Source organism: Thunnus albacares, chromosome 17, assembly GCF_914725855.1.
Source record: "Thunnus albacares chromosome 17, fThuAlb1.1, whole genome shotgun sequence".
NCBI classification, from domain to species: domain Eukaryota; kingdom Metazoa; phylum Chordata; class Actinopteri; order Scombriformes; family Scombridae; genus Thunnus; species Thunnus albacares.
The window spans coordinates 19,443,861-19,456,949 of NC_058122.1; the positions used below are offsets into that span (position 1 = coordinate 19,443,861).

Genomic DNA, 13,089 nt, shown 5'->3' on the forward strand with positions numbered 1-13,089 from the left:
AAGTCAGACATATGCTGAAGAGTTCAAGTTGCTGGCATGACATGATGTGAAAAGAAGCGGAAACATAAAGGGTGCACTTAAATTGAGGAACATTTTTGAAGTCTAAAATTATAGTGGTCTACTTAAAAAAAGAGAGAAGAGAATATAAGGGCAGTGAATGACATAAGAATAAAAATGACAGACAGATTGACTCATCAGACAAGCATGTCACATTCACTGCCCTGCTGCAAGGCAGTGGCCCCGAAGCAGTTTCAGGACAAATGAACCCACACAGATAATCCTGCCTCTTCCTCACTAATGATATCTAACTGCTATCTAGGATGATCATACTGATTTTCTTATTGTTCTCTCACTAATATGATTCTGCTGGTTAACATTTATTAGAACAGTACTATAATTGGAGTACGGTTATGCTAATTGTTCTATTTATGCTAGATTTTATCTCCAGGGATGAAATAATAACACATTTTATTCATACATCGCTTTCAAAGGCACTCAAAGATGCTTAAATGAACCTAAATGTAAAATACTTGGCCTCCGATTTTGCAAAAGGGATATTATCTGTCTTTTTAGAACCCTTAATGATATGAATTCATAATATGAATCATAGTGTTATAAAAACTGGGGACTTAAAAGCAGCTCCGATCGATATTTTTTTAATAACAGTGTATCAAATGACCTTGTCACTGACTGCTGTTCCCCTCAGCTCTATGGAGCTTAATAGCATCTTTCAGCTCATTGTTTTGGTTTTCAAGCCCACTACTTTAACGTTTTGGTTCACTCTCAAGGCTCTCATTACATCATTTTCAGCCATAGCTGTTTCCATAGCAGCTGTTTCCAGGAAAAATAGCTCTAAAAAACAACTGTATGCTACCTGCTCAGCACCAAATGGCATAAAGACTCAGTTAGTGACTAACTGGTGAACACAGTGAAGCATTTAGCTGCTAAAAGAGATAGATATTTCCCTTAGCGGTTAGTGGGGAAAAAAACAGCTGGAATACTGGACTTAGATGCTAACAGCCAACATATTCACATATCAACTTTAGAGTTGTCTTCACAGCTTGCTTCAGCTAGCCCTACCTACCTAAGGTTTAAGGAAAACAAGTTTATATATTCTAAAAAACAACAACTTTTATTTCTTATTGCAAGGTGATGTTTACCAAATGAAGCTTGCATTACTTTTTAAAAATCTGTTGATTACCGTGTAGCAGAGCCTCAAGGGTTTAAAATGAAGGACGGTACAGCAAAACAAACAAGATGGAAGCAATTCATTGGCGTGCTCACTTTTGTTCAGCCACGCCATGAATGCATTACAAGACAATTCAGAGCATTAAGCTAAATGGACCATTTCACTGTGTGTTCAAATCAACCTTGTACGCTCTCTCACTCAGCTGCACCCTGCCCAGCATTTGTTTTTGCACCACATTATATCAGTAATTATCTATCATTCCAGGGTAATACTCAGCCAACCATCTTTGTGCAGGGGAATATGTATGACAAATTGGATGCCAAGACTGCTTATTAGTCTGCATTTCACTTTTAGATTGGATTAAATATGACAGAATTTGAAATTATAGAGAGGATACGGAGATTTTCAGACCGTGACACGAACCAAGATAGATAGATAGATAGATAGATAGATAGATAGATAGATAGATAGATAGATAGATAGATATAGACTCTTCTGTTAAGATAGTGGCAGACTGAGTGAAAAGACAGATGGAGAAAAAGATGGAGGGAAAGATAGTGAGGAGGAACAGAGCCACAGTGACACAAAGGTAGCTCTTGATGACTCACACCTCTCTCTTCTCTCTCTCTCTCTCTCTCTTCATCTCTCTCCAGTCTGGATTAAAATAAAAGAGGCCCAGCAGCCCCAGCCTGCAGAGAGGGAGTTACGCGCTCCATCTCAGAGATAGGGTGATGCGCTAAAAATATCACTCCTTGTGTGGGCTTGTTGGGGAAGGAGGGGGGGTAGGGGGGGGCACAGCATGGGGAGGGAGGTTTATGGATTTGGTGGTACGGTAGAGTCACCAGTGCTACAGTATCACTACTTTCCACCGTCCAGCGTGATGGCATTTCAAGCTTCTTTTCTCATCCTCTCTGTTCCACAATGTGCACTAATTGGGTTTTGTAAGAGCACTCTTCAACTTTCTAGGAATGCTGGTCAGTGCAATTAAAATCTAGTTCATTAAGCAGAATTTAGCTAGACACCGATTTCATCTTGTTGACCGTCATTGCCTCTTTCTGTTTTGCCCCCCTCTGCTTGCATCCCCCCTCTGAGAAACTCCATTAAACATCAAAAGCGAATCAATATCATTCTATTGCAGCAAAGCTGCTGCAGAGTCACTCTCCGCGTCAAGGAGTTTGTCTCTCAACTCCTAATTTATCTGGATGCGAGTGGCAGGAAACTAAACAGAGCACCAATTGAACATGTCTCTCCATCTGTCATCTCTCAGGATGGTTCTCTGTGTCAGCTGATCCATCTGTTTAGCCCAGCCTCAGTCTCCACAACAGCAGACAGGAGGAGAATTACAGTGGAACTCCCATAGCGCAAGCCAACATGGTGCTTTTTGGAGAGAAACAATGCTCATTAAACAAACAGTTCCTCTGGTTTCCCTCATGATATGGGAATCGGAAAACACTGGTTATAGGAAGAGCTGGATGTTGGGAGTCACGATTCTTAAATACTTACTTTTCACACTAAACGGCCTCTGGGGTTGCAGGGGGGATTTACATATAAAAGGGTATGGAGCAAGATGGATGAGAAGAAAGGGAAGGAAGAGTGAAGGGAGGAGGAAGAGGCCGGAGAGAGTTTCTGCCAGTGCTGGGTGTGCCCAAAGTCATAATTCCTCATTTTGCACATTGTCAGAGTTAGAGAGGAGAGAGACTGAAAGAGACACTCTGAGTCCCTTTACACCTTGCATCAAAATTCATCTCGTATCCAGATTGCATCTAGATATGATTTAACCAGATTACATTTACACCTGCTATTAATATGTGTCTCCAGTCCACATTAAGATCCCACTGAGATCCGATCGCTTGGTCCAGCTCAAACAACCGAACGTCACATCCTCCTCTCGTTTGCGCAGGTCCAAAAAAAGAAACATCAAAAAAAGATGGTAGCCAGCCATCCATGAAGCTGCACTATTCTATGGACTTTTGCTTGCTTTTCAAAGCAGGAGAAGAAGACTTCTTGTCTTGACTCTATCCACAAGTGTACTGAATATCCATAGCTCTCTTGCTGCTTTCTGGCTAGTAGTTTAGCTCGCTAATTGGCTAATGGCTGCTACCTCGCTGGTTTGGAACAGTTGCGTGTTGATTATATATTTCTGCCGATGTAGTTATTATATGTGGATTGACAACTCAATTGCATTTACACTTGTGTTCAATGTGGTCACGATGCGTCCACGACCACTTCCGGAGGTGGTTTCACCAGTCAGATCACAATCCATCCTCAGTGTGTCTTGGGTGTGTTTACACCTGTACTTTCATGTAGTCAAGCACTATCTGATTGCAATCCGATCACCCAAAATGCATTTTAATGCAAGGGTTTGGGCCTCTGATTGGCAGAGGAACTGGCAGATAAAAGACACAAAGAGAAAGAAACAGAAAAAAATACAACCATTCTGTCAAGCAGTCCTGACCTTGTGCCCCTCTTTTTCTAATGCTGCAAAAGTGCAGCAGACAAGATAATAGTATGCAGAGATGCGGTGCAGTCAGAAAGTATTGTATTTACGATTAATCTGACTAAGTGCTGACTTTCAGCTTTTATGGAGAGTGTTCACATCCATACTGGGTGAACAGCTCTGGCCCCTTTCATACAAAGTCCCCCAATTTTAATACATGACAGCAAGACATGGATCCTTAACATACGTACAAGACAACCAGAGTTTTTTTTTTATGACTTTACAGTGAAATATTGCCCAAGTCAGTCATGTGACCTTAGTCTAACTAAGCATGTGTTTAACTTCCTGAAGACCAGACTGAAGGCAAAAAGACCTCAAAACAAGCAAGACATGAAGATGCTGCCAATACAGGCCTGGCAGAGCATCACCAGGGAAGATACAAAAAGTCTGTAAAGGATTTGCAAACAAGTATTAAATTTGATGACCATTTATTCTAACTTGTTGACATACTTTCTGTCCCCTAAAATTTGGAGACTATGAATGATATAAAAAGGTGACAGTTCCGACACAGTGAATCTCCAATGTTAATGCTGAGAGGCAGGATCCTAACTCTGCAGTTATTGTTTTGAAAGAAATCCACTGCGCTAGAGTACAGCAAAACTCACAACAAAAATATGTGAATGTCCTGAAACATTCTGACTCCACTGTACTGGTGCATTTACCATGTAACATACATTGACTGCGTACTGTGCAGATAGGCTATAACACAAAGCTGCAACCCGTGAAGCAGACACAGTAGTGGCAGAATGAGTCGGTCTCCTCTTGAGGAAAGAGTCCTGTGAGTTTTAGGGAGTTCAGAGGTCTGCTGATGGTGATGTAAAGTGACTGACGCCTCTGGTGGGTCTTGAAGAATACAGAGTGTAAGACAAGCCACACAGAGCTACACAGCCCAAATTCCTCAGGTGAAAGAAAAACACTGCTAAGAGCTCCGTGTGTCTAATGTGAACCACTCCATCCGGGTGGAATTTATTTAGTATAGTGCATTAATAGATTAAAAGGGCTGGCAGTGGCTGTGCTTTCACAGTGTAGAGGGCCTGTTGCTGTGCGGAATAAAGGCTGATTATCCTGTCTAGTGTAGCCCATAAAATAAATCCCTTTCCTGTGGCCTTTGCCAGGTGTGTGATTGCGGCCAATCCCCCCAGGTTCTTCCTGAAAGGCATGTGTTCTGCACTTTCAGAGGCTGCGGCCGGCTCTCTGTGTTCGGCCGCCCGGAGTTTGGTCGGTGATCCTGCGAGCAGGATAATCTGCTGTAATCCCCGGCTCTGTGATCAGACCACAGCGCAGTTGAAAGCTGGATGGGTGGGAGGGGCTACGCCTGGAGCGGACAGTTAGGGGGCAAACAGGGGAGGGGCAGCGGATGGGGCAGGTCAGGGCCACCACACTGTAAAAACAATCAATACTTTCAATACAAAAAAATATCATTAATAAGGCTGCCACTACACTGAACCGAACAAGTACAGAACAGTTTGTTCTTTTGTTGATTGGTTGTTTTAATGTAAGACCCATGAACTAAAGATAAACTGAAGCTATTAGGTGCAGCAAAAAACTGTTCAGTCATATTGAATTTCTAGTCAGATTTGCTTTGCAGTTGTATCAATCTTTCCAGTAAGGGTGGACTTTAGGGTGTAATACTCCATGTGCAGTAATGAATGCAGTTTTTCTTACAATGTGTACAGCCACATTGAGACCAGCATCGGTGCAGAACTGCGGATATCACTGCAGCTGTGACGACTTATAAACTGAGAGTGTGGGGGTAGGGGCTGAAGTGGATTTGAATTTTCATCGGGGTTAGCATTGTTTTGATTTTTATCTGAGAAAATATCTGTGACTCATCTGAGATAGATGCAGGAGGAGACACATAACAAGCCTCCATCATGCAACTGTATTCAAACTGGATAAAGGAAGGGTTTTCTGGAGAGCTTTAACCCAAATACAATGTATACGAATAAAATAATGATGTTTCCTAACTAACATAATAATAAAAGAGTTTAATGAGCGTCCAGCAGTTCACAAGAATTTATAATTTGATCAATGGGAGAAAATGAGATTTTTTAGTGTGGCTACTGTCCAACTTGTTGGTGTCATATGTCTTCTCACAACCTTGCTCTCGTGTCCCCTTCCTGTGTTTTCTCCTGCTTTATGTATGCCGTTGCATTATTCTCATCCTGGTTCGCTGAAGGTCCAGGGGCCAGATGCCCTCTCTTCGCCTATGTAGCGTGGCGCCAGGACTTTCCCTTCATAGCTTCTGCTTTTTGTGCATCGTACTGTAAATGCCAACAATAAAATGGAAGTGGGCTTGAGCGTGCTTCTGTCTTTCATTTTCTCTTGTGATTGCCTAAGAGGCACAAAGGGCAAGCTGAAGCAAGTGCAGATGCAAGCCTGCTCTGGACGTGTCATTTGAGATGTGTCAGTTACAGGCATGTTGCCCTAAAAGCATGCCCCAGCCCGAGAGAGACACATAATAAAAACCCTTATGTGCTCGATAGATCTGCGGATGATTCAACCGCAGCAGTAGAGTACAGCTGTGATTATATGGTCAGCCTGTAAAAGTAGCACCCTTTCCCAATTTGCAAGTCCCCGCTTCTTACTCCCTCTACTCCCTTCACTGTCACCCCCACACTGGTAGCAATCAGCCAGGTGCTAAATGCCTGGGTGAGGCACAGCTCATGGGTGGGTGGGTAGGGAGGGATTGAGGGGGGGGGGGGGAGTTTGAAATTGCACGTGGAAATAAGCATCTGTGCTTGCTTGGCAGAGGAGGAAGCGGGGGCAGGAAATAACTGTCATTCTCCACTGAGGCTGAGAGTACGGACTGTGTGTGTCCGCGCGTGTGTGTGTGTGTGTGTGTGTGTTTATTGTGGGGAGAGAGAGAGGGTGATGGACTCAGGCAGGTTAATCATTAACTTAGTGAACTGAGGAGAATGAAGAAAAGGGGGTGGGTTGGGAGGGATAGGGGGAGATATTGACTGAGAGTGTTTTTTTTTAAAAGTAGCTCAAATGAATGAGGGTTGGCTCATCCCCTCAGAGAGCTCTGATTAATGGCAGCGTACAGTGTGATGGAGGTAAAAAAGAGAGCTGACACCAACTGGACTGTTGGGAAAAAAGCTGATGTGGCAGCAGCGAGCCCCGGCCACAGCTTCACCATGATGACTGTTAATGAATAATCGATGGCAAGAGAGGGTCAATGGAAGGGATGTATGTAAATCTCCTTTACACTCTCATGTAGACTTATAGGTTTAATTAAGCTAATCGCTGCATTGACTCCGGGATCCAAAGCCCCTTTGAAGCCTGCCATATTAATGATACGAAATCAAGCTCCCCCTTTTGTTGCATAAATGTGCGCAGAGAGGAGAGAAAATGAAATGCTGCTGCAGAACAGTCCAATTTTCCCGGCTTACTCTGCACACAAGGACTCTCCGTAAGAGGATGCATATTTCTAATTTAATAACCAAACTCGTACTACCCTAATACCTGTGTAAGACTTCTCAACTAAAATACCATTCAGCTTTATGTTACACAGCTACTGCACATGCCATAAATGAGCTTTACATTTTCCAAGTCAGTGACCACATCTCTCAGTCATGCAAAATGAATCAGTGACATTGTTAACATATCCATTACCATAGGTTTGTCTCTGGCGTGCGTCATTGAGCCCCAGTGAGTTAGCAGAGTGAGGCAGTTCAGGTAGCAGGGCTACATGAGAGACAGCAGCTTTAATGTGCTCCTCTCCATCCTGACAGAGGCTGTTTGTTATCTTCTGTAAGAAGGAGTCACTCAGCTGGCACAAATCCCCTTCCCTCTGAAACCTCTGATCATCATGTCATTGTCCGCAGCGATACACTCCAGGGACCCTGCTTTCACATAATGAAACCAAGAGAACTGCCCACAGCCTGGGTTATAATAACACTGCATAGGGTATGTGTGTGTGTACATGCATCTAGTTTGCCTTTTTATAGTGTATTAGTGAAAAACAAAAAGAGCTTCAGCTTTAATGCTCATCTGTGTGTGTGCGCTTAAGTGCAACATGGGGGTGTGTTTCTGCCTCTTTGTGTGTGTGTATGCATCCACGTGTGTGCATGAGTCACTTTAAGAGGTTTCACCAGCCATTATTGAGCAGGGACTTGGTATTTAATGGGAGATAGAATAATTGTCTCTTCATCAGCTCTCCAGAGATTACAATAGTAACTGTCATGTGAATTAGAATTCTTGACATTTTTTCCAAAGTCTGTCTTTGAAAGATGCTGTTCAAACAGCCTGTACACGAGGCCTTTTCAAGCGACTTTCCAAGACGAGCTCCGCCATTCGTCCCCAGTGCGTCATAAACAAACGGTAGTTATTCTCCACCAGCGAGAGAGGGAAAGGAAAAGAGAGACTTAGAAGACATGTAATGTGGAAGGGAACAGGAGAGTAGAGGAGGAAATAACTTGACAAGGCATCTTATCTTCGCTGTGTTCTTCGCTGTGCTAAGGCTTTAAGCTGCTTGCTGAAAGGTGGAACACTGAATTCATGCAGCAGGTTTTGTTTTGCTAGCTGCTCCTATAGAAAAAAGGCTGAGGGGAAAAAAAAAAAAAACAGAAATTCAGCTAGTCGTCTCATTTGTGCTCTCATTTGGTATGTGCACGGTGTATTTTCAAATTGTGACACACAAAGTTTGAGTACCTTTCATCTCTGTGCCTCCTCACAACGGTTGCAAATAAACACACGAATGCAGGTCATCACGCAGACGTGCAGGAACACACGATCCATCACTTATGCACACACAAACACACACACACACACGCATGCATTTAAAATGTCTAATCTGTATTCCAAACACTGAAAAAAGGTTAGCCCCGCTAGCAAAAACAAAAAGTGTTTTGGAGTGGGTTTTCCACTCAGACACGCAGAACTTAAGAATTAGATTTAATCAACAATCAACAGCGTGTGATGATGTAAGATATGTTTTTTTTTTATCTTTTAACTTCAGAAGTCTATCAATCTGCACTACAGACATTAAAATTACAAGAAAGGCACCAGTCAGTCATTTCTCTTAAAAACCCACCCACGAAGAGACAAAGAGACTGACAGAAACTGACTTTTTGTAATTATACAGTTTTTGGTTATAATTTATGTAACTACAGTAAGTGAAAATATGATACTGGAGTATTAGACAGTGTCATAGTAATAAAATACAATGAACTGTGCAATTGCTACTGAGAAATGATTACATTATACTGATAAGTTGCTCACAACTTCTTTCGTTCTCTCTTCCAAGGAAATTGCCACACTTGCCACAGTGTTGTTTCTAAATTCCATTTAAGTAATCCTGTGGCTACTAAGGTAGTTACAATGCTATTAATCAATACCTCCTTTTATGAAAGCAGTAAATAACATCCAAGGAACTGTACAGCCAGCAAACCTGACACATGCAGTGCTTTAAATAGCTTTTAGTAACACTGTAATAAAATGTTTCTGCATTTTAAGGTGCCGTTATTTAAAAAAAAAAAAAAAAAAGCAACCATGTACTGTTTGAGGAAACATGTAAGTGTAAAAAAAAAAAAAAAAGTCCTGCTTGAGGCTGTCTAATGTTGCTGTCTCCGATGTCATCACTGAATTAGTTGTGGTTGACCTAATGCACCTTGTTTGTAAGCTATTTCATGGTCTAATTGTCGCTCATGGAGAGCATTGAGGTAGCTCTGTGTCTGTTCACATCCAAAGGCCAAGAAAAGTGCTGTTAGTGAGCAAGGCTGTTGATGTCAAAATACAAAATGTTTTGGGCACAAACCTTGCATGCTCTTTAGTGGAACGTGTAAACATTTACACAGGGATATGACTCAACCCCTTTCCCCCCTGACTTTTTTTTCTCCCTTTTCTCCTGCTCTTACTGGGTTGTTTTCAATCTCTTCTTCAAATCCCCATAGCACACGCTCTACGTCTTGCTCTACTCTGGTGCCTGTGGTCTGTTACTCTTACTTATCAGCCTTCCTGTTGCTGCAGAGGAACTGTGAGCAGTGAGAAAGGACAGTGAGAGCACATGCTTGCAGTAGGGAGGTGGGGGCAGGAGATAAAAAAGTCACAGATACAACAATATGAAGGGTGAACGGCTGGATAATTAGTAAATTGAGCGATATTATCACGGGTCCCTCGGTTGTTCCAGCAGCTTGGCTACCCTGAGGGTAGCGAAAGTGAGATGGCAGCCATAGCAACGTGAATACCAGAAGGAAACAAAGGTCCGGTTTGGGCCAGCCGGTCCCGGCAGCAGCAGTGGGAGTCAAGCAGAGCTGAGGTGGTGAAATATCAGAAGAGCTCTTCTCTGTGGGGCTTGCTCAGACAGGAAGAGGTTGCAGAAAAGACAAACCTCAAACAAACCTGCACGGGCAAGGATTAAGGAAACCTGCGTAAATCCTGGGAACAAACTGAGGATGTGAAAAGGGGGGGGACTGGAGTTTGTGGATCACAGAGCAGGATATGCATGTTGTTACACTTTGGCTCCTCTGGCATGAAGCACGCGGGAGAGCAGGACTAACGGGAGGATTAGGCCTTGTTATTAGATCTCTTCTTTGGATTGAGGACAGTTTACACTGCATACGGCAGGTGCTGTGGTTCTGTCTGCCTGAGACGTGAGTCAACGCACTAAAAAGTAGATGAGGGGGACTGCGTGGGAAAGAGACAGCCACACAGAGCGAGACAACCGGTTTTAAGTGGAGGCTGGGGGAGTTTTCTTTAACTGGTCGGCTACACCGTGGCCAGAGCTGGCAGCAGCGATGAGTCAGAAGAAGCTGACACGACAGCTGAGGTTGTGGGAGAGTCCTGAGGGTCCACCTCCTGCACCCTCTCTCACCTCACCTGTGTCACCGAGCGATCAGTCTCGCGGACACGGGGGCTCTGCTCTGTTTCGGCGTATGAAACTGAACCGCAGTATTCAGGAGCACAGACGCCCATCTCATAGCATGTGCAGGTACAGTTCTGCATATAAGCCAGTGATCTTTAATTTGGCCCACACTCCTCACTAACCTGTCTTTGTTCCAATAAACAAGAAGCTGTAGTGATTTGGGATTGTTCAAATTGTCAGCTCAGGGGAAGTGTGTGAGGTGTGAGTATTAAAAACATTTGTGCAATGTGACTGTAATGCGATTCACTAAAAAGATTTTGTGGTAAATTATTCCATGCACACACTCTAACAACCCTCGTCAGATCGATTAGATTTTGGGAAGCGCTGAATTCAGACTGCTGAAGTCTCATAATTACTCTCAAAGTTTGCAGAAAAAAACAAAAAACAGGGACTAGCACATGCAGCTTGCAGAAGGTCCCCCTGGCAGACGTTTCTGATGTGTTTTTCATTACTGGGGGGAAGTTGTTTAACGATAATTAGATCTGTAGCCATATTCACAAAGCCTTGTGGGGAAAGGAGTGGCTCCTAATTGGCCAATTTGGAAATTCTAAAAATATCACACTTCACAACTGTGTTGACTAGAAAAGTTTGAGAAGTTAAGGAGAAGTGTTGTGGAGATAAAGGTTATCCTACATTAAAAATAGACACAGCAGCTACACTGCAATCTGTTTCCTTATCTGTCCTTGCAATCCCAACATTTGACTGCAGCCTAAAAGTGACAATTATAGATTAATATTTTTATATATGGAAGTCTTGTAGTTGTTTTAGTGTCTAACAAACCTGTTAACCATTCAAGCAGTATACTTTTCATAAGTATTGTCAGATCAATAGGTATCCATATGTACTGTTACAACAAAATTGCCTATAATTTTCTTATTATATAATGCCGACCTCTAAACCTCTGTTCAATCAATACTGACTTCATTTCTTAGCTGCAAGACGCTACGAATCATCTCTCATCAGAACAGACAAAGTTGTTCGGAGTAGCTTTGTCGAGGGCTGCATAGCTGCCCCATGACTGCGGGTGTCGGTGAAAAATAGACGAGTGCAACCTGAGAAGCGTGTTGCTGTGTCCCCTTTGGCTAAGCTCGCCTTTGAATGGACCTGGCAGATTAGTTTCAACCTCATGTTTTGGGTTCAGTGTACATCAGCGACGTGCCTGCCTGATGCTGTGCGGAGAGATGCTCTGTTTGACTCCCAAACTGAAAGGAAAAGACAGACATTGATTTACAGGACTGTAAATGTCCAAAATTCAAGTCAATAACAATGTATCCTCATCACTGCCACAATATTTGTGGTTGGGATATTATATATCTAGTATCGACTTTGTCTCTTTTTCTTTTCATCTTGCTGATGATAGGTGGAAATACTCTTAATGTGCAGTCTTGGTTGTCTTAATCAGTTAAAAATTAGTTTTAACCTTTAGGTCTAAAAGAGATCTAAATCCAAATCAATCAAGTCTCAATCACTCACATGTTCAGATCCTGCTCTCTTAACCTTCATCCTACCAACATATTTAACATCATATTTAACATATGTATTTATATCATTTGGAATGATAGAATGCAGCACCTGTGAGATATGACAAAAAGTATACCTCTGAGGTCTGCGGGTCCCCAGTCGTAGGGTTAAGGTTAAACAAAGCTTACTCTAAAATATGACTTGTCAGTAAAGTGTCATTCTCAGGGCAGCCTGATGGCAGTCTGCCAATCCAACGCACTGCAGAGTCACATGCTGTAGCCTCTGTCACATCACTCTTTCTTCAACTTCCTCTGTAAGAAACTAGATACACTAAGGGAGGACAGACTGCATCGCACACGTTTGGGGTGGTTAGATGTGTCTTGACACTTTTTGGTGTCTCTGCGAGATAAGAGCAGAAGCTACGCACACGCCTAAAGTCAATGTAACACATGTAAACTCAACTTCCTCCCTGTCCTCTCTTCAACCCTTCAGCTTCGATTCGGAGAATGGTCCTTCGCCAGGCCGCAGTCCCATGGATTCGCAGGCGAGTCCTGGGTTGGTGCTCCACCCTTCTTTCCCCCAGAGCCAGCGCAGGGAGTCCTTCCTGTACCGCTCAGATTCCGACTATGACACGTCCCCCAAAACCATGTCACGCAACTCCTCCATCAACAGTGAGGGGTGAGCACGAAGACATCATCCTCCACAGTAACTGCACATTATCCCAATCAACACAGCAATGGTTATGATTATAATTATGCAAGCATTATGCTAATTAAATCATGATGGATCCTCTTAACATTAACTGTTGTGCTCTATTTCCTGGCTTGTCTTTCAGTTATCAACCTCCCAAAACCCTGCATTAGTGTATTTCACTATTTCCTCTGTTTAGATCCACATAGGGTTTTGTAAACATGCAGCTCACAGATACAGCCTCTCATATAAACAGTGATACCAAGAACCTCAACTGCCTGAAACACTCACATTCATCACGCTCTCCACTTGTTTTCATTTTTTGTCCTGCAGGCATGCTGAAGACATGATCGTCACCCCTTTCGCTCAGGTATGTTTTCCTTG

At 43.0% G+C, this 13,089-nt stretch overlaps 1 protein-coding gene across 2 annotated transcripts in view; it reads left to right on the forward strand.

The window, feature by feature from the left end:
* pde4a (phosphodiesterase 4A, cAMP-specific) overlaps positions 1–13,089 on the forward strand; it is a 41,284-nt gene that overhangs the window by 15,329 nt on the left and 12,866 nt on the right. The window contains exons 1-3 of one of the 2 annotated variants that reach the window (XM_044330470.1): positions 9,695–10,620; positions 12,508–12,693; positions 13,039–13,075. In XM_044330470.1, coding sequence (XP_044186405.1) covers positions 10,427–10,620; positions 12,508–12,693; positions 13,039–13,075 — 417 coding nt within the window. In that variant the 5' untranslated portion in view covers positions 9,695–10,426. Of the gene's footprint in view, positions 1–9,694; positions 10,621–12,507; positions 12,694–13,038; positions 13,076–13,089 lie in introns of those variants that run through there. The other variant, XM_044330469.1, reaches the window with a different exon arrangement.